This window comes from Dasypus novemcinctus, chromosome 12 (genome assembly GCF_030445035.2).
Source record: "Dasypus novemcinctus isolate mDasNov1 chromosome 12, mDasNov1.1.hap2, whole genome shotgun sequence".
NCBI lineage: Eukaryota > Metazoa > Chordata > Mammalia > Cingulata > Dasypodidae > Dasypus > Dasypus novemcinctus.
Window position 1 is genome coordinate 64,258,156 of NC_080684.1, and position 24,243 is coordinate 64,282,398.

At 34.6% G+C, this 24,243-nt stretch overlaps 1 protein-coding gene across 20 annotated transcripts in view; it reads right to left on the reverse strand.

The window, feature by feature from the left end:
• PPFIA2 (PTPRF interacting protein alpha 2) overlaps positions 1 to 24,243 on the reverse strand; it is a 544,821-nt gene that overhangs the window by 107,173 nt on the left and 413,405 nt on the right. For all 20 annotated transcript variants that reach the window (XM_058308490.2, XM_058308494.2, XM_071218980.1 and 17 more), the window contains 6 exons: positions 23,199 to 23,282; positions 22,806 to 22,937; positions 21,229 to 21,291; positions 16,988 to 17,079; positions 11,344 to 11,479; positions 9,307 to 9,527 (listed from right to left, as the gene is read on the reverse strand). In XM_058308490.2, coding sequence (XP_058164473.1) covers positions 9,307 to 9,527; positions 11,344 to 11,479; positions 16,988 to 17,079; positions 21,229 to 21,291; positions 22,806 to 22,937; positions 23,199 to 23,282 — 728 coding nt within the window. The remainder of the gene's footprint in view (positions 1 to 9,306; positions 9,528 to 11,343; positions 11,480 to 16,987; positions 17,080 to 21,228; positions 21,292 to 22,805; positions 22,938 to 23,198; positions 23,283 to 24,243) is intronic.

A 24,243-nucleotide genomic window follows, 5' to 3' on the forward strand; every position in this document is an offset into this window, starting at 1 on the left:
TCACTAATTATACAGAAAGTATCTTCAAAATCTCCTTACAGGCCATTGGAATAAATAAACTTAATGATTAACATAATTATTTTTAAAAATGTAAAACATGTTTTTTCAAAAGTAACCAATTATTTATATAATCATACTTAAAAGCTAATCAAATATATGTTCATGGATATTCATTTTGGTTAAAAATTAAGACGCGTATTCAAATTATACTCTTTTCATTACATTTAAATAATTTGATTTCTGTTACTTTGAAGTTTATTTTCATGAGTGCATTTTGACTTCACCAAAAGATTAGAATCCCAAAGGAAACCTTAATCAGGTAACAGGGTACAATGTCCTTAATGCTTAAAATACATTCTAATGGAAATATGACTACCTCCTAAAAAATGGCAACTTGTACTTCATTAAAATATCGTGAGAAACAAGATGATTCCTCTGAACAAAGAAATTTTAGTTAATTCTATTTATTCTATTCATTGCAGAGGATAGCCAAACCTCGAGGAACAAGTTGGTAAGAAGTAGAATGAAGTGAAATCAAACAGGAAATTAGATGGTAGATGTTAAGTTTATTTAGAAAAATAAATGACAGTTCCTTGATCAGTAAAATGCTGATGTAAATATGAAAAGCAAAGAAACAAATATCCTGGTATATGTTAGGGAGGGAAACCCACAGTAATCACGCAAAAGATGAAAAGAAAAAGAAGACAACAAAAGTAACTCAAGTTTTAGAAGGTTTGACATCTTAACAATATTTAGTCTTCTAATCCATGAACACAGAATGTACTTCCATTTATTTAGGTCTTCTTTGATTTCTTTAGCAATGTTGTGTAGTTTTCAGTGTGCAAGTCCTTTGCATACTTGGTTAGATTAATACCAAGTTATTTGATTCTTTTAGTTGTTATCGTGAATGGAATTTTTTTTCTTGATTTCTTATACTTGTTCATTACTTGTTTATAGAAACATTACTGATTTTGGGGTATTGATATTGTATTCTGACATTTGTCAAATCCATTTATTAGTTCTAGCAGCTTTTTTTGTGGATTTCTCAGAATTTTCTGTACACAGGATCCTATCATCTGCAAATAGGGTAAGTTTGACATCTTCCTTTCCAATTTGAATCCCTTTTAGGTCTTTTCTTATGTCTACTAGCTCTGGCAAGAACTGCTAATATAATGTTGAACTGCAGTGGTGACAGTGGGCATCCTTGTCTTGTTCCTGATCTTATAGGGAGAGCTTTCAGGCTTTCCTCATTAAGTAAGATGTTTTTTCTGGGCTCTTTTATATATGCCCTTAAACATGTTGAGGAAGTTTCTTTCTATTCCTAGTGTTCTAGTGCTTTTTTAATCAAGAAGGGGTACTGAATTTTGTGAAATGCTTTTTTTTTTTCAATCAACTGAGATTATTGTGGTTTTCCCCCCTTCATTTTGTTAATGTGGTGTCTTACATTACTTGATTTTTTTATGTTGAGCCAACCCTGAGTGAAAACATGGATGAATCTTGAAGACCACATGTTGACTGAAATAAGCCAGATATAAAAGAACAAATATTGTTGTATGATCTCACTGAATAATCATAATTAGAGTTAAAATAATAATTAGAAAAAGCAATGTCATAGAGTCAAAACCTAGAATATAGGTTACCAGGGGATGGGGTCAGGATAGGGAATGGGACTTTAAAGCTTAAATTTACAGAGTTCCTATTTGGAATGATGGAAATATTTTGGTAATGAATGGTGGTGATGGTAGCACATCATTGTAAATATAACCAACAACACTGAAATATATATCTGAATGTGCTTAAAAGGGGAAAATCTTAGATTTTATATATGGTAACAGAATAAGGTTTTTAAAAATCCATTGAACTACACGACTCTATGAAGGTAAACTTTGGACTGTGGTTAATGGTACAATTATAAAAATGTGTTATCATCAATTGTAACAAACGTTTCATACCAATGCAAAGTGTTAATAATAGAGTGGTATAGGTATCTTGAATTTTAGGCATGATTGTTCTGTAAACACACAATTTCTCTATTAAAGAAAAATATTATTAAAAAAGTAAAGCAAGAAAAATATTAATTAACTATAGAGAAACAGAATAACGGACATAGAAACAACAAGTAAGTTTGAAGTAATTTGACTTCTTCCTTTAAGATGCTCAATAAGCCATGAAAAGTCACTAAAGAAACATTATTAATGTTTAAATACTTTGTGAAAGAAGAAAAACTTTAATAAGAGATAAATTCTGGTTCCTGATAGCAGAGCACCACAGTGTATATCAGGGTGCCTATTTCATTTAAATGTTTCTATGTACTCTATTTTTGTGTATTTCTTAATTTCTTATTGATCAGCAGCTAATGTACATTATAGGGGTCAAGGGGAAAGCATTTTAAAGGATGGTAGTTTGGACACATTTTTTGGGTAACCACTAAATTTGTCTAGACTAAGATGGTTCCTGCCAATTGCTACCTTAATGAAACAGAACGAAGAGTCTCTGGAGAGAAAAAGATTGTTATTTAGGGTTTGTGTTGATATTTTTGGTGAAAATAAATATCATAAAGACATATATATTTGATTTCAAACCAATTCATTGAGTTCAACCATGAGATGGGTAACATCAGAAAATGTTGAGAGCAGGAGGGAGCACGAGAGCGGGAGGGATTGTGAGAGTGGGAGCCACTGGCAGGTGGTTAGTGCCTGTCCTCAGGACCAGTAAGGGGACGTTACTGTTTGCAGTGAGCCAGGCAACTAGGAGCAGGGACCCCCACTCTGTAGACCCCCTGCAGTCCCAGGAGTGCATGTGCGAGCTGGACACAGGACCCACCAAGGTCCTGCCAGCTGACTAAAAAGCATCCGCACAGCTCTCCAAGAAAGACCCACATGGACCCCAGGACCGGCTGAGTGGTGACGCGATCCTGAAGGAGGCATGATCTACTATAAAACTTTTGTGACTACTAATAGAAGAAATTGTATCATTGACAGGGAAAAAGTGGCCACAGTAGTTTCTGAGGGCAGGGAGTGGGAAGAAGAGATGTGATGAGGGGGAATTTTTGGGATTTTGGAGTTGTCCTAAATGATATTGCAGGGTCAGATGCTGGACATTATATATTCTGCCATAACCCACTGAATGTACCAGAGAAAAGTGTGAACTACAGAGTAAACTATTATTCATGTGGCGCAGCAGTGCTCCAAAAGGTGTTCGCCGAGTGCGACAAGTGTGCCACAATGATGGGGGAGATTGTTAGTGTGGGAGTAGTGGGCTGTGGGGATGGGGGTTATATGGGAACCTCTTATGTTTTTTATAATGTAACCTTTTTTGTGATGCATATATCTTCAAAAAAATACAATTTACAAGAATGATGGGGGTGGGGGATGGGTTATATAGGAACCTCATGTTCCTTTAATGTAACATTCTATGTGATCTATTAACTTGAATAAAATTAAATTAATAAATTAAAAAAAGAAAATGTTATTTAGCTAGAATTTGTGTAGAACATTATTTTTTCTATTTATAGTAATTAAATATTTATGGAGCACATTCTATGTATCAAGCAAGATGCAAAGGCCTACTAGGAAAAAACAGTGAACACACCTCAGTACAGTTCTTGCTTAGCACTTACAGACTAATAATTAATTAAATAACCACAAAATTGCATTATATTTATACAATGAGACGATATGAAAGAAAAGGACTTAAAGACATAAAATTTGTGAAACAATTTCTATAGAAATGGAGCTCTTAATGGTGAGTAAAAGTAAAGAGTTAAGGGTAAAATGTGGAATTGAGAAAGTGCTCCAGAAGGAAGAAATAGCAAGAGTCTATGTTCAGAGAGAAAGATGTTTGAAATTGTGATTCTGAATGTGGAGTCGTTTTTGTGAAGTACTTTTTTCTTAGGACAAAGCCCAGGGTAAGGTTGGAGAGGGAAAAGACAAGAAACTAAGGAGTCATGGGCCATGGAATATGTATTACATAAAAATACCAAGCTCATTCTAGGGCATGGTTGGACTGGGAAGAGGAAGGTAGGAACTATGAGCAACATATAAAAATTGTTTTTCGTTGTTGTTGGTGGTGACATTGTTTAAAGCACATGAGAGCAATGAAATAAAAGGTAGTTTATTTGATGCCTCATCATACTGCCTGGCTTAGTCAAAAGCTTCCCTTTGAGTGACCATCCCAGTTAGACCTGCTCTGAGCATAAAAGCAACTAGCAAGGCCTGTACCTTCATATGTCTTGGATGTTAAGAAGCTGCCCTTAGCTTCTCCAAACAACCCTTTGCTGCTTTTCAAGCAGGATAGTTTGAAACTTCTAATCCCCAGTATCTGAGGGACTATCCTACCCCTTCTGGACTAGGCCACAATAAAGGCAAGAGCCTAAGACTTGTGCTTCTTCTACTGACTCCTCCATGGACTCTCACAGGCTCACAGGAGCCTAAGTTACATAAGCTTGACCACCCTCATTCTCCCCTCATGTCCTCCCCTCCAGGGCATCATTCTCCACTCCCCGTCTCCAGTATGGTGAAATGACATAAGTCTCAAGATGGGAGAGTTTTTACATGAAGTCAACTGAGTTATGGTTTGGTGGTAGCTAAGAAGAGCCTAACCATGCTACTCACCTAAGGTATTCATTTTATGAGTATAAACCTTACTTCATGAGAGAGCTGAAGGGGAACTGGTGACTTTAGAAAGTAAGAACGTGTTGGTTAATGCAAGGTAATGAGTGAAACAGTCAGAGAAGAGATTGAGGAAAACAGGATTGTTCATTGACTGAAGTGGCACTTCCAGAGGGCTCATTCAAAGACTTTTGGAGAGATAGTGGAAGAATGGGTAAGGAAGCATATAGCATTAGGACAGTGATGGCGCTGAATGTCAGTGCTTCTTAAACTTTACAGTTTAAACTGTATGAGGGGAAACGGACTTGGTCCAGTGGTTAGGGCGTCCGTCTACCACATGGGAGGTCCGCGGTTCAAACCCCGGGCCTCCCTGACCCATGTGGAGCTGGCCCATGCACAGTGCTGATGAGCACAAGGAGTGCCCCCACTTCCCGTGCACTGACAACAACAGAAGCAGACAAAGAAACAAGACACAGCAAAATAGACACAGAGAACAGACAACCCGAAAATAAATAAATAAATCTTAAAAATAAAATAAAATAAAATAAACTGTATGAGGAGCTTGTTCAAATGTAGATACTGATTCAGTAGGTCTGGGTTTGGAAATTAGATCATGCATTTCCAACAAGCTTTCAGATGCTGCTGCTGGTCCTTGGACCACATTTTTAATAGCAAGGCTGTAGAGGACTAAAAGCCTAGATGCCTTATATTTTGACATTCATTTTGAATACAGAGATGAGAGTCATGGAAAATTTTGTTTCAAAATCATTGAGAAGTATGGGCCTACTTTATGTCTACTTTTATGGAAGAAACATATGTTGTTATCTATAAAGAACCAGAAATTTCTGAACATGTGATGGGATAATTTTTTGAAACAACATGCCCATAGCTAAGACAGAAAGAAATGGTATTGATAATAGTGAGGCTTCTCTGAGAGACTGAACAAAATTTTTCTTAGTTGGCTGGTAGAGAAACCGAGGAGGTATTATGATTATAGATGTTGTTGGGTCCTAGAGTAGGGAGATCTGTCTCCTGTCCACGGGGTAGCACTCTTGGAAGACTGCAAGAAGGAAAGGATTCAGAGCAGACAGAGCCTTATGCAACCTTGCAAAAATATCTCTGCTCTAGAATGTCACAGGTTCTTCAAAAGTAAAGGAAGGAAAGAAGATGAAATCTTGGAGAAATCAATTTCTCTTTCTCTGCCTGAAGGGCATTTAAAATAGAAACTGAGTTATCAGTCTTGATTTTTGGACTGAAATTCATTACACAAAATGAAAGGCATTGGAATTTTTCATTAAGAACTTATCAGAGATATGTCAATTGCCTAAGCAGAATAAGATGACTAAATATGAAGTGCTTCAACAGAACCATCAGGAAGATAGGATTGCTTCTTCTATGCCTTCATCTTTAGTGCTGCAATAACAAGAAGAGAGAAGGAAGCCACCAGGAAAGGATGACTTAATTTAAGCATATGCCATAGGTTCAGTTAATTTAACCGGATCAGTTACTAATGTTGCTTCTAGTCACCTACTCTGAGAAGAGGAAGAGGGTTTAAAATGGAGATGGGAAACACAGCAAATCAGTAAGTAAATACTTTTGAACTGAGTAAGAATTGCTTTTAGAATTCTTCAAAACATGGTGTTTCAAAGCATCTGATAATTGATTGGTATTGGCATAAATATCGAAATCTATTTTTTCATTCCTGGTTTAAAGTTTAATGTGTGCCCCTTTCCTTTCTCTAAGGAAGAAATATGTTTTTATGATAACTTCTTATTTAAAGTATTGAAGAATTTTAGAAAATTCTTGATATTAGGAAAGTAAGCATTATCAAAGATAAGATATATAAATGCTAAAATTTAAATACAAGGTTTCTTTTCCTTTTTTCATATAAGCCAAATGAAAAATATATATAATTTTCTCAGAAGGATTCATACTGTTACTTAATAAGATCTTAGAGCATGCTAATAGTAGGTTTTATGGAAATATTTTACACCATTGAAAAAAAACCCTCTTCTATGTAATCATAGATGCCATATTTTGGACTATTTAGATACTTTTTAATTCAATTCTAATACAGATTATATAATTATTTAATGGGAATAGAAAAACAAATTAAAATTTATGCTGTCACTGTTTTTCATTGAAATGGAGTGACAAGTTCAGTTTATAAATAGTTTTCAATAAAGTGTTAAACAGGAGATAACTGTAAACCATCTGCCATTTTAGTCCTATTTTGTTCCTGTCGTAAAAAAGAAATACAAAGTTTTAGAAGGAAACCAACAAATTTAGCTAGGGCCAAAAAGAGCAAATGCTTGAATGGTGGGAAAAAAAAATGTTCAGCAGTAGGTAAAGCAAGTTAATAGTTTCCTGATGTTTAGAAAATAAAACAACTCCAACTGACACCATTGGGATCTCAACTGGGGTTACTCAAATTAATGATACAAAAAGACTGTGTATATCATCGTGATTCAAGAAAGGATATATTAAGCTAGAATTGAAATGATCATATTGACAACATTTTTCAACATCTGAGAAAAGTTGTACAATTTTAATTCTATAAACGTATCTACTCTTTTGAAATAACCTATTTTAAGAATTCTGTGCAGTGAAAGTACTTTTTTTTCATTATCTAGTATGAAATAATTCATTAATAGAATATATCACCAACATACTTTATTGTCTCTGAAATGGTAATGTAATAAAAGCACTTATTAGGTTTTAATATTAATTTGTCTGTTATAAATATTAGGCCTTTTTTAAATTTAAAGAATGGAAATCCATTTTGGTCCTTATTTGGTTACTTAGAAAATTTGCACACATCCTTCCTAAAAGTGGTGAGGGATTTGAGTTTTGTCATGAACTTGAATGTTAATGTGTGAAACTTTTATCATTAATGTTATAATGAATATTATTTAACCAATAGAAGACATCCAGATTAGAATTAGGTCTTAGTTGAAACACAGCAGCAAGAAGATCAAAAACAAGTTTTAGGTACTGGAGAACAAGTAAACAACTATAAGTACCATGACTGAAAATCTTGATTTTCCATGCAACATATTCCTAAGGAAATTTAATTTTTGTTATTAAGAAGAGTGGTAGTAGACATTTAGCTTATCACATTGTTTAAAGGTATTGAGGGAAGCAGATGTGGCTCAAGTGATTGAGCTCTCACCACATGGGAGCTCCTAGGTTTGGTTCTTGGTGCCTCCTGGAGAAGACTAATAAGACAGCGACCTGGTGTGAAGGGTAGTTGCAGTGAGCTGATGCAACAAGATGATGCAACAAGGACACAAAAAGGAAAGACAATGAGAGACACAACAAAGCAGGAAGCTGAGGTGGCTCAAGCAATCTCCCCAGGTTCAGTTCCTGGTACCTCCTAAAGAGAAGATGAGCAGACACAGAGAGCACACACAGCGAATGGACACAGAGAGCAGACAATGAGTGCAAACAAAATGAGGAAGGGGATGAATAAATGAAAAATAAGTCTTTAAAAATAAATAAAGGTATTGACTTTTTTTTCATCTCAGTGTTCCTGGCAGAGCATAGCACCCTATCCTAAGTTTTGCATATGCACTCTATGTATTGAAGGAAAAAAAATCTGGTATGTGTATTTGTTTTTTTTTTTTGTTTTGTTTTGTTTTTAAAGATTTATTTTATTTATTTCTCTCCCCTTCCTCCCTATTGTCTACTCTCTTGCGTCCATTTGCTGTGTGTTCTTCTGTGTCTGCTTGCATTCTTGGCAGCACCGGGAATCTGTGTCTCTTTTTGTTGCATCATCTTGCTGCACGCGCCAGCTCTGTGTGTGTGTGGTGCCACTCCTGGGTGGGCTGCGCTTTTTTGCATGGGGCAGCTCTCCTTGCAGGGTACTCTTCTTGTGTGGGGGGCTCCCCTACGCGGAGGACACCCCTATGTGGCATGGCACTCCTTGTGCATGGCAGCACTGTGTGTGGGCCAGCTCACCACACGGGCCAGGAGGCCCTGGGTGTTAGTTAACCTTGGACCTCCTATATGGTAGGCATACACTCTATCAGTTGAGCCACATCCACTTCCCTGGTATGTGTTTTTTAAAGGCACTTAGCATTAATAAACTTTGAAGAAAATTGTTTTTCCTCATACAATGACTTAAAATTGATAGAAGAATATTAAGTTAATTTTATTCTAACGTCTAAGTACTTGAACACTTTGACTTGAATGTTATTTAGTATGTTTACTGCAGTGGTAAATGTACATTACAGAATGTATCTTTTTACCACAAATATCTTTCATTTAAATAGGAAAGTATAATTGAAAAAATGTTTTAAAATTCATTGGAATTTTAATTCATTGCAGCTTGGTGGTTGAGCATTGGCTTCCTACATATGAGGTCCCAGGTTCAATTCCTGGCCCCTGGTACTGCCAAAAAAAAAAATCATTTATTGCCTTTTCCTCATTTTTTATATGGTCCCTAATGTCATTCATTGGTATATGTTCCATATATGTTCCTAAAAACAGCTGTTCTAATTCATTGCTTATAGAGATTTACAAATCCCCTAGAGATCTTGTGAAAATGTGTGCTCTGCTTCAGTGTGTATAGGGTGACAGTCAAATTTCTTCTTTCTAACAAGCTCCCAAGGGATATCAGTACTGTTGATTTAAGAACCACATTTTGAGTATCAAGTTCTAATCTCCTGACACAATTCATGCTAATTAAACTCACCTGATTTCTTTGTTGATGGCATCCAATTGTTCCTGGAGCATCATGGCCAAAGTCTGGGCATCAGAATGACCACTTGGCGAGAGAAGATCCATTGAGCTAAAAATTGTTTCTCTGTCATCATCATCAATATCAGACATTTCAGTGTCACTTTCAAAAGGGTGGCTGCTTAGCACTCCAATTTGTTGAGTTCTGTTCCATTCATGGTCCCCAAGAGATTTCACCTAAATGGCAAATGAACAATGAGGAGTGTTTATCATATTGCTTGCTTTCAAAGCACTGTTCTAAAAAACGACAAAAAACCATGCATGCTTTTATAGCTTACCTGGCAAAAACAGAACCAATTATTACAATTTCACTCAATAAATAGTTCCTTGACCTCTTAAGTAATGGTAGGTATTAATTGCAGCATAAACATCAAAATTTTAAGAGAAATAAAGATGATAAACTTCCTTACAATTTCTAATGCAACCCAAACTCAAGGCAATTACTTTAGTGTATGTACATTTGTAACATTTTTCCTCGTTTCCAAATATAATGATCTCTCCTCACTTTTATTCAAGAATTCTCATTTCTTATACTACTTAGTCTTACCTACACTCCCTTTATTATTAACTGAGACTATAAGTATTATATGACAAATTATACAAGAATTTTCTTCCCCACATTCATTTGCCATACATTTTAACACAGTATTATTAAAATTATTGCAAAGTGATTACATGTCATCTGCATTGCTCTGGTCATTTGAAAGCCCCAATTAATTTTTTAAGCCCAAAGAATGCTAATTGACATGGCAGTGTTGTAATTGATGTAATAAATCCTCTATGTGAATGAGTCTTGAAGTCAGTGTTTCTCAAGTCACGATGTGAAGGTATGAGGGAGTCTGTATGGTTTTAATTTCCATGACCAACTAAAATAATTTATTTGGAGGACCACATGTGGGAGGAGTGGGTGGAGTGGGGTGGGGGTGGGGGTGAGGTATATGGTGACCTCATATTTTTTAATGTAACAGTTTTTGTGATCTATATACCTTAAAAAAAAGACAATAAAAAATAAAAATTTTTAAAAAGTGGTTAAGTAGAACAAAATATGTTTAGGGTACAAAGGAACTATACTACTTTTCTATAAAATGCAACTGCATATCTATTTAATACACAGCTTGCAAATTTTGAGTGATTGAATTAAAAGTTGATACTGCAGTTCATAATGCATAGTTCTCTATAAAAACCTTCAATAATCTATGTATGTTTCCCCAAATTGTTTGTAAAATACTAATTTCAATTAAAATATTTAATAACTCTTTATTTAACAATGTGAGTGCCTTTGCTAAGCACTCACCCAAGAAGTCAAAAGTTCACTTCTTTGGCAGTATACAAATAGTTAAAAGCATGGAATTTAGAACCACATAAACATAGGTTTAAGTGTTATTGTTGCTTTTTTCCCTAATATTTATTTATTATTTATTTATTTATTCCCCCATTTGAGGCTTGTTCCTTTCTTTGCTCTCTTCTCTGTGTCCATTCGCTGTGCATTTTTTTCTGTGTCTGCTTGTCTCCCGTTGTTGTGTCATCTTACTGCACCACTCTCCACAGTGCACGGGCCGTCAGCTCTCCGTGGCGTGCAGGCCATCCTGCCTTCACAAGGAGGCCCTGGGACGTGAACCCAGGGCCTCCCCTATGGTAGACAGGAGCCCAACTGATTGAGCCACAGCCACTTCCCTAGGCTCAAGTTTTGATCCATAACTTGCTAGCTGTGTAATGTTGATCCCTTAACAAAACTTTTAGAGATTTGATCTTTTTAATACCTAAATTAGTATAAAAATACTACCAACTTCATTATGTTATGCAGGTAAATGCATGGGAAATTTCTAATTCAGTTTCTGGTATATAGTAGTCACTTTTATTAGGTATAGTTTTAAAAATATATCATGGCCATGCTTGAAACTAATGAAAATGCCAGCACTTAGAATTTTTTTAGTGTTGAAATGGAATAGTGTACTTATTAAAACTATCAAAGAGTTGAAATAAAAAGATTAACCTTTGGCTCATCTCTTCGCACACCCATCCGGCCTCTCCTTGGTCTTCTTATTACTTTAGTGGTTCTGTAGTCAGACTGGCTGTCCACTAGTGAGCCCACTGAATACCGCAACTCAGCTGAAGTGTCTATATGAGTTCTGGAAGAAAGGGATAATATGAAATATATCCAATCTCAGAAATTAAACTTACCAGCAAATCACTGTTCCCTGCTTAATGGCAGTAACACATAAACTGTAAAGGAAATAAACCTCAAGAAAGAAAATCTGAGACTTGCCATGAATTCTTTAAGATCTTTCCAGATGCTTAAATCAGAAATTCCAGTCTCAGATCCATTCCCAAAGATCAAGTGTACTTTTCCTTTTAGAATATAGTTTAAATTTTATTATTAATAGCATTATCATTTTCAAATGTGGTAGTATAATGAAACATGTTAAGATTGATAACCATGAATCATTGACTTAAATTCTGGCAATTTTATTTAGAGCTATTTAGTGTATCCCAATATTTGCTATTTACTAATGTATTTGCTTTAGATCTTTTTTATTAATGTCATTGAAAAATGCCTAAACTTTTGGGGTTCCAGAATTTTTCAAATTTTATTATTTTTGGACATATTTATTCACATTTATTCTCTATTTTTCAATGTCAATTTTCCCTAAACAAAATGCTTACAATCATTGACCAAGGTTAACAATCTTACTTTTTTTTTTTAATTTATTTTATTTATTTCTCCCCGCTCCCCCAGTTGTCTGTTCTCTGTGTCCATTTGCTGTGTGTTCTTATTTGTCTGCTTCTGTTGTTGTCAGTGGCACGGGAATCTGTGTTTCTTTTTGTTGTGTCATCTTGCTGCATCAGCTCTTTGTGTGTGCAGCACCATTCCTGGGCAGGCTGCACTTTCTTTAATGCTGGGCGGCTCTCCTTATGGGGCGCACTCCTTGCGCCTGGGGCTCCCCTACGCACTTTGCGTGGGCCAGCTCCACATGGGTCAAGGAGGACCAGGGTTTGAACCGCAGACCTCTCATGTACTAGACGGACGCCCTAACCACTGGGCCAAGTCCACTTCCCCCAATCTTACTTTTTAATAAATAGAATAAATGACCAGAACAAATTTTCAGCTTTTCATAAGACTGTATTCCAAAAAGATGAAAAAAATCTTTTAATAATCACATTTGATTCTGGAGGTAAAACAGTTGGAAAATTTCAATTGGAAAATATCATCACGCTGGCTTTCAATAAACATGATAATAAAGTACTTTGTAATCTAAGTGCAGAAAGGTTTCCCAGGCACATTATTTATATATAGACAAAGTAAATTCAATATATTGCTATAAATGATGATGATAACTGCAAAAATATTATGCCCTTAAAAATGAAATAAAACACCCATCTTTAATAGGAAATATGCTTAATGCTGTATTTTCTGTTGAACTTGGCACCTCTTGTTCTATTATACTCTTTCCCTTAGTTCTGTCTGTGAACAAAGAGAATCATTTCTAAATCTCCGCCAAGGTTAGAAAAAGTTAGATGAAGTCTGCAACAGTGGAAGACACTGACCTTACTTTTGCCAAATAGGATATTAGAGCAAATGAACTAAAGAATCATGCCCCAAGGAGATGATCATCATTGTTCTTTTAACAAGTAACCTGAAGCTTAATCAAGTAAAGTGGTTTTGTTTTGAAAAATTCATATATAGAAACTAACCAACCAGGCCAAATTCATAAATTACACAACCCTCGGGCTTTATCTAGTGGTCCAAGGCTCCGTCTAAGCTTTGTGAAGACCAAGACCAGGTTTTAGTCATTATTGTATCCCCAGGGATGTGTGCTTGGCACATAGGAAATACTTAATAAACATCTATCTCAGGATACTGGCGCTTGCTGCCTGTGGCTGCTTAGATTAGTGGGTGGAGTGGGGGAGAGTGTGGACTATAATGTGGACCATTGTCCATGTGCTGCAGCGGTTCTCCAGAATGTATTCCCCAGGAGCAGTGGATGTGCCACAATGATGGAAGTTTGTTGATGGGGGAGGGGTGGAGGGGGTGGGGTGGGAGGTGTATGGGAACCTCATATTTTTTAACATAACATTTAAAAGAAAATAAAGAAAATCTAAAAAATAAAAATAAATTCAAGGAAAAAAAATAAAGCTGAAGCTGGATACTCAAAAAAAAAAAAAAGTCTTCCTGGGATTAGAGTGGTTTCCAATGGTATAACTCATCATTCCAGGAGGGTTGTTTTCATGTTGTTTTGTGTTCCAACTCCAGACTTATTAAAAAGAGCAAAACTCACTTATTAAAAAGAGCAAACAAAGTGCAGATCTAGTCACATTAACCACCTGCTTAAAACTCTTAAACACCTTCCTAGTTAGTTAGCCTAAAGACCAAATTATGTTACTTTCCTTACAAGGCCCTTTACAACCTGAGCCCTTCTTACTTTCCTGCATTATTTCTAGGTATGCCTTAACTCTCTTAATTCCATTTGTCCAGACTTTCAGTTCTTACAAGAACTTTCACTTCTGACCATTTGAACATGCTATTTCTTCTGCATGAAATGGTCTCTTCAGAATGTTCCACAGTTAACAGTCTGAAGTTCTTGGTTAAAAAATCTCACAACCATATACTTCTTTGGCTCCTGGAATTCCTCCTATTGCAACACTCCTCAAACTATCATTCCTGTATCTTCCATTGTGAACATGTATTTTCCATCACCAATGTATTTCCAGTTCAACACTGTTTGGCAGGTAGAAGATGAACAAAAAGACCTGAACCAACACCAATTCTAGAAAATGTCCACTGCTTATACTTCATCCAGAGAAGTTATTGTTCACCTACTCCTTTTATTCAGCTCTGAGTTCTCTAGTAGGAGGAAACATCCACTATTTCCACACTAATCCAATTTTAAATTTTTTATAGTGTATGCTATCTTAAGAAACTTTTTGAGGGTCTAAATAAGTTATAGAAAAGGTATGGATTCCTTTAGGTAGTGAATCATGTAATTTTTCCTCCTGAATCTCCTTTTACTCTCTGCATGTAATCTCATTAAGGCTCATCCATGGATAAATAAAGCATGGATTATTTTACTACATAAAATCGTTTTCTGGCCCTCTTGGAATGTCCATTTCTGTTTTTGGAATGTCCTCCACTGTCCTTACCACTTATCCAGATCCTATCTTTTTTCCAAGGTGGAGCCAAGTCAAGCCTTCTCCTGCCACTGTGGAACTCACTTTTTTCTATGATGAGTTAGTAGAGAATATTAGTTACGGATTTTCACTAACTTTGGTTCATAGCTTACTACCTTCCTACCTGTTAGATAAAAAACTAGTAGATGGAATCCTCATAAGCCTTCTGGTTTCTTTATTGTTTCTTTTTTGATTATGTGAACATAGAAGCATGGGCATTTAATAGATAATAGTGGTTTAATAAATATCCAGTTATCCTGAAACTTATAAATTTCATCATTTTAGCTATCTTAATAGTCCCTATAAAACTTTATACTTGTAATCTATTGTTTACAAAACTTTTCTTTTTCACTTATCTCATTTGATCTCCAAAGCAAGCTTATGAAATATACAGAAAAATATTATTTAAATAATTCATTTAAAAATATTTATAACTAGAATCTTATTAAGAATAAATGTTTCAAAATCAAACAGCTACTCTGAGTATGACCTAGGAATTTTCTTACACCTGGACTTGTGTTCTCTTCACTGATATATGCTGTATTGGGGAATAATTGGGCTGCATGTAGTTTCCAAGCTTCCCAATGAGGTTTCAATGGAGATAAATGTCATGCTGTTAGGCTGCCCATTCTAGGCACAAAGATGACTCTATGTGTTACAATGAACACATAGACAACACTTCTATAACTCTATATTTCTGAGATCTAAGGTCAAGGACACAAGGAAGTGTCCATTTGATCATATTAGCATATACATATAATTTTTTATTGGATAATGCTCATCCTATTTAATCCTTTATTATTTTATCTGTTCTTATACTCTTTTCCTGTTTCTTTATTGACATCATCATCACCACAATGAAGACATATCTTTGAATGAATAATTTCAGTTCAGATTGATATCAAAATTTAAAGAGGTAGAAAAATAAGAATAGTTTTCTAAAAGAAATTACTTATATTTTTAAAAGTTCTTTGGACATTTTTATTAATGCAGAATTTTGTTTCTTATACTAAACTGAGATATAAATATTCAAAATACTGAATATTATTTACATTGATACTTATATTGAAAAAAGTATAAGCTCTTTTATTATTATTATTATTATTTTTGGATTTAGATCTTTTATCTGAGCATCTGAAAAATGTTTGACCAGATATTCATTCATTCATTCAACAAATAGTTATTGAGAGCATCCTATAAGCAGGTACTTTCTAAGGTGCTGATATTACAGTAGTTATCAAAACAGACAAAAATCCCTGCCCTTGTAGAGTTAACATTCTCAGGATAAGGTGTAAGACTAAGAAAAATGAATTTATAGAAATCCATGGCTACCAAAAGTTTCAAGCAGCTGATATTATTCTGTGTTGTTTAAAATAAATGATTAAAAAAGTGGATCTCTTCAGGGATTTGTGTGAACCTTAAATAGAGCATCCTAGGCACAGAACAAATTGCACGTTAATTAAGGTTACTTTATATATGTGTGTGTGAGAGAAGGCTGGAATCAATTTGTGTTGGTTAGGCTAGTGTGTCAACTCGGCCAGGTAACTGTGCCCAGTTGTTTGGTTAAGCAAGCACTGGGCTAATTGTAATACAAGGATATTTCTGGACTTTAGTCACCAGTGAGTTTACTGCATAGTTAGCTGATTACATCTACATCAATCTGGGAGATTGCCATAGCAATGAGTGATGCTTTATCCAGTCAGTTGAAAGTCTAAAAGAAGAAGTGATTTCAGCATTCAGAGAGAATTTTTCAGCTCATCTTTGGACAGCCAGCGTCTTCTGGAAACTTATCAAGGACCTGCATTGGACTTTCATCAGAACTCCTCCTATGCAGCCTGCTTGAGGAACCTGGACTTGAGCATCCCCACGATCATGTGAGAGACTCTTATAAAAGCTCATACTATTGACAGATATCTCTTGTTGATTCTGTTTCCCTAGTGAATCCTGACTAATACAATCATCCCATTGTTTCTCTTTTAAGATGAGGTATTGAATCAAAGTAGATGAGTATGGCTAAATTTATTTCACTGTTGTTTATGTATGTGATTTATTCTTCCTTCCTTAATTGCAACTGTTTTAACAAACTGGGTAGTTGTTAAGAGACCTTAATCAATGACATTTCTTTAATCACATTCACCATTGTACATATTTCTGCATGTAGAGAAAATGGTTGACACCTCTTTGTGGGATTATATATAATTTAATTTTCCATATAAAGATCTTCCTATATATATCTATCTATATAATTAAATAAAGAAAAAGAAAGATAATAGTTAAATTTTTTACAGATCCGCAGAAAAGATTTCAATAGGGAATTATTTTGGAAAATATTGTAATAAGTAAGAAATCAAATGGGGTAATGACTACTGAACAATATAAAATACTTATTTCCTTTATTAGAGGAGATAAACCATAAGGAAACTTAGGTGGTGTTTTACTTATCTACAGATAAGATTTTAATTTAATGTTACCTTGATATTGTGGGTTCAATTAAAGATCCAGTTCTCATTTTCATTTGGTCAAGCTCAGACCTCAACTTCTCAATTTCTTCTGCTAATCTTTCCTAAAAATCAAGGAATTGATACTTAGTTGAAACACATATGTCTTTAGCCTATACTAATACTCAATTATGATAACCAAGGTTAATGACTTAGAAAAAAACTGCTGGATATATACTTACTAAAGATTACTAGACATGATAGTAAAATATTATGCCTGAATTTGCCCCTTGGAATGAAAATGTGAACACCAGAAATGAAAAAAATGTATCTACAATCTTCCACCAACTAATTATAAACTGCTGCAAATTTATGGGAATACTAAGGTCATGAACAGCTGTGTACATATCACTTCAAAATGCAGAGTAGACATCATAGCCAGTTTCAAAAATAAAGAAAAATTCCTTTTTCTGTAGTAAGTGAATAATTCCTATTATTCTATAAGTGTTAAAGGACATAGAGGTGAAGAAGAAAAAGATTAAATTAAAAGAATCAGAAAAAAGTCATCATCTTTAAGAAGGAAGGTTAACAAACTAATATGAGTTAAAATTATTAGTTTGAAATTGATGTAACTGTTTGTCCAATAATTTTTTTAGATTAGCATCATCAGTTTGGTCTGTAAATTTATGAAGATAGGGTCTGTCTTAAAACCCTTCATTAAATGCTCATGGAAATACAAGATTTTGTTTTAATGATTAGAACTTTCATAATATAAATGTCTAAATGTGTCATTTTGGATTTTCTATTGCTTTTTTCCTCTCCCAGTGTCCAATGCTTGAAATTTAACTGGACTTATAATCCTTTCATTCACTACACATTTTTGTCAGTGTTGTTTTGCAATGATTTTCTTACCTGCCTTTTTTATTCTTTCTGCCATTATCCTACCCTAAGCCCTTTTAACCGCTTTCCTAAATTATTTTACCCACTTCAACAGCAGCATTACTGTGCTGTTTGTATCATTTTAAACACGTGTGCTCAAATAAACCATTTGTTTTAAAATATTCAGTACTTTCTTGTTGTACCCATCAGTTCATTTGTTTATTATTTCCATATATATGTTGAGCACCTCTTGTGTGCCAGGCACCTCAGATACAATAGTGTGACAAAATCTCTGTTGTGCAATTTACAATCTAATGCAAAAGACAAACAATAAACAAATATGGCATATAGGATATTGGAGGGAAGGAGCAAATATTGGGGTCATACGTTGACTCTCTGATAAGATCTTTTTTTTTGAGATTCATGGGACTGGAGATTGAGCCCAGGAACTTGTATGTGGAAGGCTGGAGCCCAACTACTGAGTGACATTGGCTCCCCTGAATTGTTTTGTTTGTTTGCTTGTTTGTTTTTTTATTTCTAGGAGGCACTCAGAACCAAACTCTGAAGATAAGGTTATATTTTGAGCAAAGGCCTAAAGAAAAGGAAGGATTGAAAAATAGTCATATCTTGGGAAAAGTTATGGCAGATAGAAGGAACAGCATGTGTAAATACCTTTTGGTGGGGAGTATTTGTTGAGGTAGAGGCAAGGAGGCCAATGTGGCTAGATTGCAGAGTTATGGAGAAAGATAGGTAGACCTGGTTTTAAAAAGTGTAGAGGTGGGGGAAAGAATAGTCCTGAAAAGCCTGGTAAATCATTTTAAAGGCTTTGGCTTTTACTGTGACCAACAATGGAAATGCCTGGAGGGTTTAAAGCAGAGAAGTGACAGGTCATTAGAACTGATATGAAGTAGATTGTTAAATGGGAGTGGGAAGCAGGAAAGAAGGAATATCATTAAGCAGTCTTCCAAAAGCACAGGCAAGAGAATGATGGCTTATGGACAAGAATGGTATTACGTAGAGAAGAGCTAGATTTTGGCTATATTTTGAAGAGAGAGCTAATAGTATTTACTGTTGTACTGCATGTGAAATTGAGATAAAGACAGGGGTGAAAAATAACTTCAAGGTTTTTAACCTGATTATTGAAAGGAAGAATTTACAATTTACTGAAAAGACGGCTTGAAAAATCATGTTAGGTGGTGGTGGTATATGTGTAGATGGAGGTGTGTTGTTAATTTTGAGATGCCTAGCTGTTCAAGGAGAGATATTGAGTTGGCACTTGAATATACGGACATCCTTCAAGGGAGATGGCCCAGTATGTGATCTAAATGTGGGAGTATTCACTTTAGAGGTGGTATTAAAATCCATGATATTGGATGGATTTTAAACCAACATGGAATGAACTTAGGTAAAGAAAAGATCAAAGGAGTGAGCCCTAAAAATTTCAAATTCTAGAGGATCAGGATGCTGAGGAGAATCATTAAGAAAGGAGGTGGAGCATACAGGGGATCTTGTGGATGGAGTTCTTTACGGTAGAGTGAAAATTTGAGGCATTACAGAGGGCTAGGTGATATGGTCAAATTAGGAATGCGTAAAACTGTATGGAAAGGAAGTCCAGGAAGATGATACAACCTGGGATTTGTTTTTCCAATGATAGATATAAATGAGTATGCAAAGCATGAAGTGATGAGTACTGCTGGTGCTTAGGCAAAGAGTTGAAGCTACACGGCATGGTAGGAGGTGTGGAGTGGGTTCTGGGCACCTTGCCAGGCGCACACAGAGTTTTGGATAACATTCTATTGTATAACAATATCAACTCCAAACTTCACAATCTGCTAACAACCTAGTTCTTTAAACACATACCAGTTACAGCAAATTTCTGGTGATTTACCTTACTAACCACGTTTATTTTCTCTGTGCTGTTGCACACTCTGTTGTAAGCATTGAACATTCTGCCCTTCTTTGCTATCTGTTCAAAGCATATATACTCTTCAAGAGATGGCTGAAATGTCATTTTCCTCTATGTTCCCTTTATGAATTACCTCAGAAATAATGAGATGCTACTTTCTAGCTACCTTAATTATTATGACAGTAAATCTATCACAAGAATGTGGGCACCCTGAATGCAGGCACCAAATAGTCAAGTGGGTTTTTAAAATTTAATTACCATCATAATATGTAGCATTCAATAGGGTTAAGTGAGCAATTGTTTTCTCCTATCTTTTTTCTCTCATCTTTTCCAATAATGTCTATATGCCCTACTGGTGTCAACACAATTCTAGGCCTCCCTTCTTTTTCCCCTCCCTCCCTCCCTCGCTCCCTTCTTTATTCCTCCTTCCCTCCCTCCCTCCCTTTTTCCCTCCCTCATTCTCCTCTTTTCCTACCTCCCTCCCTTCCTCCTTTCCCATCTCCATCCCTTCTTTCTTTTGTACAGAAAAGGATATAGATTACTCTGAACAAACATTTATTATTTCTTAAGTTAGAAGATATTTTATATTATTTAATATTGTCTATGCTAGACAACATTAAATAAGAAAAATTCTTATTGCTAAATTGAAAATATAGACAAATGAAGGAATAAAAGATATATTTGCAATTATACCTTTCAAGATTTCAGTCTTGTCCTTATCTGTCTCTTTTACCACATATCCTACAACAGGAATAACTGATTTCAGCCAAACTTTCATATCTGTTATTATTTAAGCTACTCCACACTCACTACTCTTTACTTCCTCCTCCCCCAGCAAGCACCTGGGATCATGCCAATGCCCCCCGCCATCTTTTAAAGGCTTGCAGCAGAGTAGTTCCTTAAAGCTTTAGTCAAGTACCACCTCCCTGAAGCCTTCTTCACAGAAGCTCTTACTGCCTACTTCTCACACACTGCAGTTATTATCTACTATCCTGCCACCTCATTCTTTTTTGTTGAAAGTGTGTTCTTCTGCCTCATGTGTTTCAGCTATGGTGGAATTAGGGTCATATATGCAAATATGTAACTTACCACAATTATTATATATAATAGACATTTAATAAATTTCTGCTATAATGATATCTCATGCTAGACACAAGTGAGTGCGTGAGTTCTATTCCATTTATATAAAATAAAATACAAGGAAAAACCAAATTCTGTTAGAAGACAAATAATGAGCACCTTTGAGGGGATTAGTAGAGAGTGGAAACTAACATGACGGGGCTTCCAGAGTGCAAGTTTTTAAGTATGTTGAGTTTGTGAAAATTCTTTGAGTTCTATACATATTGTGCACTCTTCTGTATATATAAAATAAAAATTAAAATTGTTTTAGAAATAAAACATCCTAGAATTATGTTTAATCAAATTTATTTTATAACAAACTATCCATCAGTGTTAAACAAAAATAATGGGCAAGAAATTTTCATAATACCTTATCATGTAAAGATTCTTCAAGATTCTTTCTGAAAGTTTCTGATTCTTGAATCAAAACATTCTATGTGGAAAAAAATAGAAAAATGATTCATAAGATAAACAGAAAATAAATAAATATACAAATTAATGTTCTAAACAGTCAAGAAACTTCTTGGATTCCTTCCTAAACACATCTTTTTTGTTGTTATTGTTTCCATGTAAACCAAGTTTTGATGGAATCTTTAAATATGGCACTTGAACATTTTGAGAAGTTCATAATTAAATGGGAAATAATATTTTGAAACACTTAGATGGTCACAAAAATATTACCTTCTTTTCATACTATTTTGCAAATTAGAAACAATTAAAACTCAGAACAAATTAGAACTCAGATGAACTTATTTTTATAATCTAAAGAGAGAAGAAATTAATGGAAAAGAATCAAGCAATTATTTTCTTTCTTAGAAAAGAACCACTTTTCTAAGAAGAGAAAAAAAATCTGCACATTTGCTTCAAATATGGAATTAATAATTTCTAATAACAGTTCAATTATTAGAGAAATTAAAATGAAATTCAAGCTATTCAAGAAACTAAAATACAAGACACAAAGGCATGTGGAAATAAATTGCATTATAATTAGTTAAAAGATTCCGTGCCCAAAAAATGATTGCTGTTGAAAGCTTGCACTTTTCTTATACTATTTTTTTATGCTATTTCTTATACTTTACAGTTTACAGAGGAAAATTAAATTAAGTGTATAATGATTGATATAGTGGTCACGTGTTGATATTTGGAGTTGAATGTGGGGAGATGGCAAGACTTCTTGATGGGTAATGTAATCAAATCAATTTAACATTTCATTAGAACAATTTGCTTCTTTTGGTTTATTAAATGTAGCAGAAGAAAATATCTAGAGTAGTGGCTGGCATTCAATCTAAATTTCCAAAATTATCTGTCCACCAACCTTTTTTCTAGTGTCTATCTTTGTTTAAGCACTAGAACAGGTGATCAGTTGTTTCAGTAGCTGTCAATTGTTAATGAGACATACATAATCATGAATTAAATGGCAGACTGTACAAAAGCACTGTTTTAAAACAATACAGGTGAAAATATCAGGTTTTTTTTAGTAGGATTGACACTCATTCTGTTGGTCATATGAATTCATTCAGTTTGGATTTTAAACCAGTAACAGATACCAGTCACTTGAGACAATTTGTTCAATGCAAGCCTCCATCCCACTCCAAAATATTTATTTTTGTCTTATCACTTTCTTTTTTGCATACCAAGAAAAGAATAAATGAAATATTTTCATCACAAATGTGTAGCACATTTTAATACATTTACATTATATAATCATGCTAATGTTTAAGACTTATATATCATGCAGCAAGTTTTATTAACTTAAAAATTGGCCTTTTACAATTTTACAAAAACTATTAACTTACTCCTAAGAATACATCAGACATTAAAAAAAGCAACTAAGTAAAACAAATGGATCACCTAACCAATACAATGTTTGCAGCAGTGTATGCAAAAAACATGATTCAAAGAACATAGCTAACTGTTAATGCTGTCCTACCCTTCTGTCCATTTTACCTTCTCTTCTAGAGCAGCCATTCTTTCCTTTAGGTGCAGCTGTAGGCGCTCATTGGATTCAGTCAGAAGTCTATCCACAGTATCAGATAATCTTTTATTGTGCTCCTCATTCATTTTCTCTCTTTGCCTAGCCTTATGTTCAAGAAAAAAGAAAATAAATTTGACATGAAAATCACTTAAAATTATTTCAGTTTGTTTTTGTATTTGTGCTGAACTTTAAATTGGATTCATTTATACTTACGTGATGATTAAATAAGTAGAAACTTTTTTCTTTAAGGTGCACAGGGCCTACCCAAGATTTTGTATATAACCCATAGTCAAGAAAGACATTCATTCTTATATGCAGAATATAAATCTATAAATTGGTAATGTGGGAGGTCTAAATATACATACTCTTTGAAGTTCTTGATTCTTTTCTTCAAGTTGACCTTCTAGATGTCTCATACGTTCTTCAATGTTTCCATGTCTCTCTTCAGCCTATAAAAAATATGAAAAATGCACCTGAAATGTAAGATTTGCTTAACACTTTTCCTCTAAGTAATTTCAAATAAAATGTAAAGCAAGCTACTACCAACTGCAAACATAGTTTTCAAAAAATAAATTTTCTTTAAACAGGCAGCTGAACAGCATTGCTTGAAATGTGTCAGCTACAAAGGCCTGTTACATCCAAGCATCAGCAAAACATTGGAGTTATTTATGAGCAATGAAATCAGCCAAATGTAACATGCAGACTGTGCATGGTTTGAACACAAACCTGCCATTGTCCAATCTTAAGCTCCTGAAGCACTGAAAACTGCACAGATGGTTGATTATCAATAAACAAAAGTAACATAATATTCATAAATGAAAAGAAAAACTTAGATGGATTCTATTTAGCAATAGAAAGTAAAGTCCAGTAGGACTACCTTCCTACGTATGGAGATCATTTCTTGTAGTTTAGCTTCCATAACATATTGATAATCATCAGATGAGGTAGAAGAGGTTGGGTCAGACTAACAAGTCAAGGAAAAGGAGAGGGACAAAATTGAAAATCAGAACTAAAGACACTGACACTGAACAGAACATATAGCACAGAATGCTTAAAAGAAAAGTGTGACAGCAAATTTAATACTTTAATAGACAGAATTTTATGTGGAAAGAACTACACTGATATCTGGTGAACATGATGCAGTTGATGATTATAAAGAAAAACAATGATATGCTAAAATAAAATGCTATCAACCTAAGGTATGAAGGTTAGTGATGGCTGGCTGAAGAAAGACTACTACAGAATGAATTAAAGCAACTCTGAAAGAGTCATGTAATAATTGGAATTACGGGAAACCAAACACTAGAATATGTCTCTGATATATTTCTAAAAGTTGTATATTTTTGTTTGTTTATCATATTACTTAAAAAACTATGGACATAATGTGTTTCAATGTTGAGGAGTATGCAG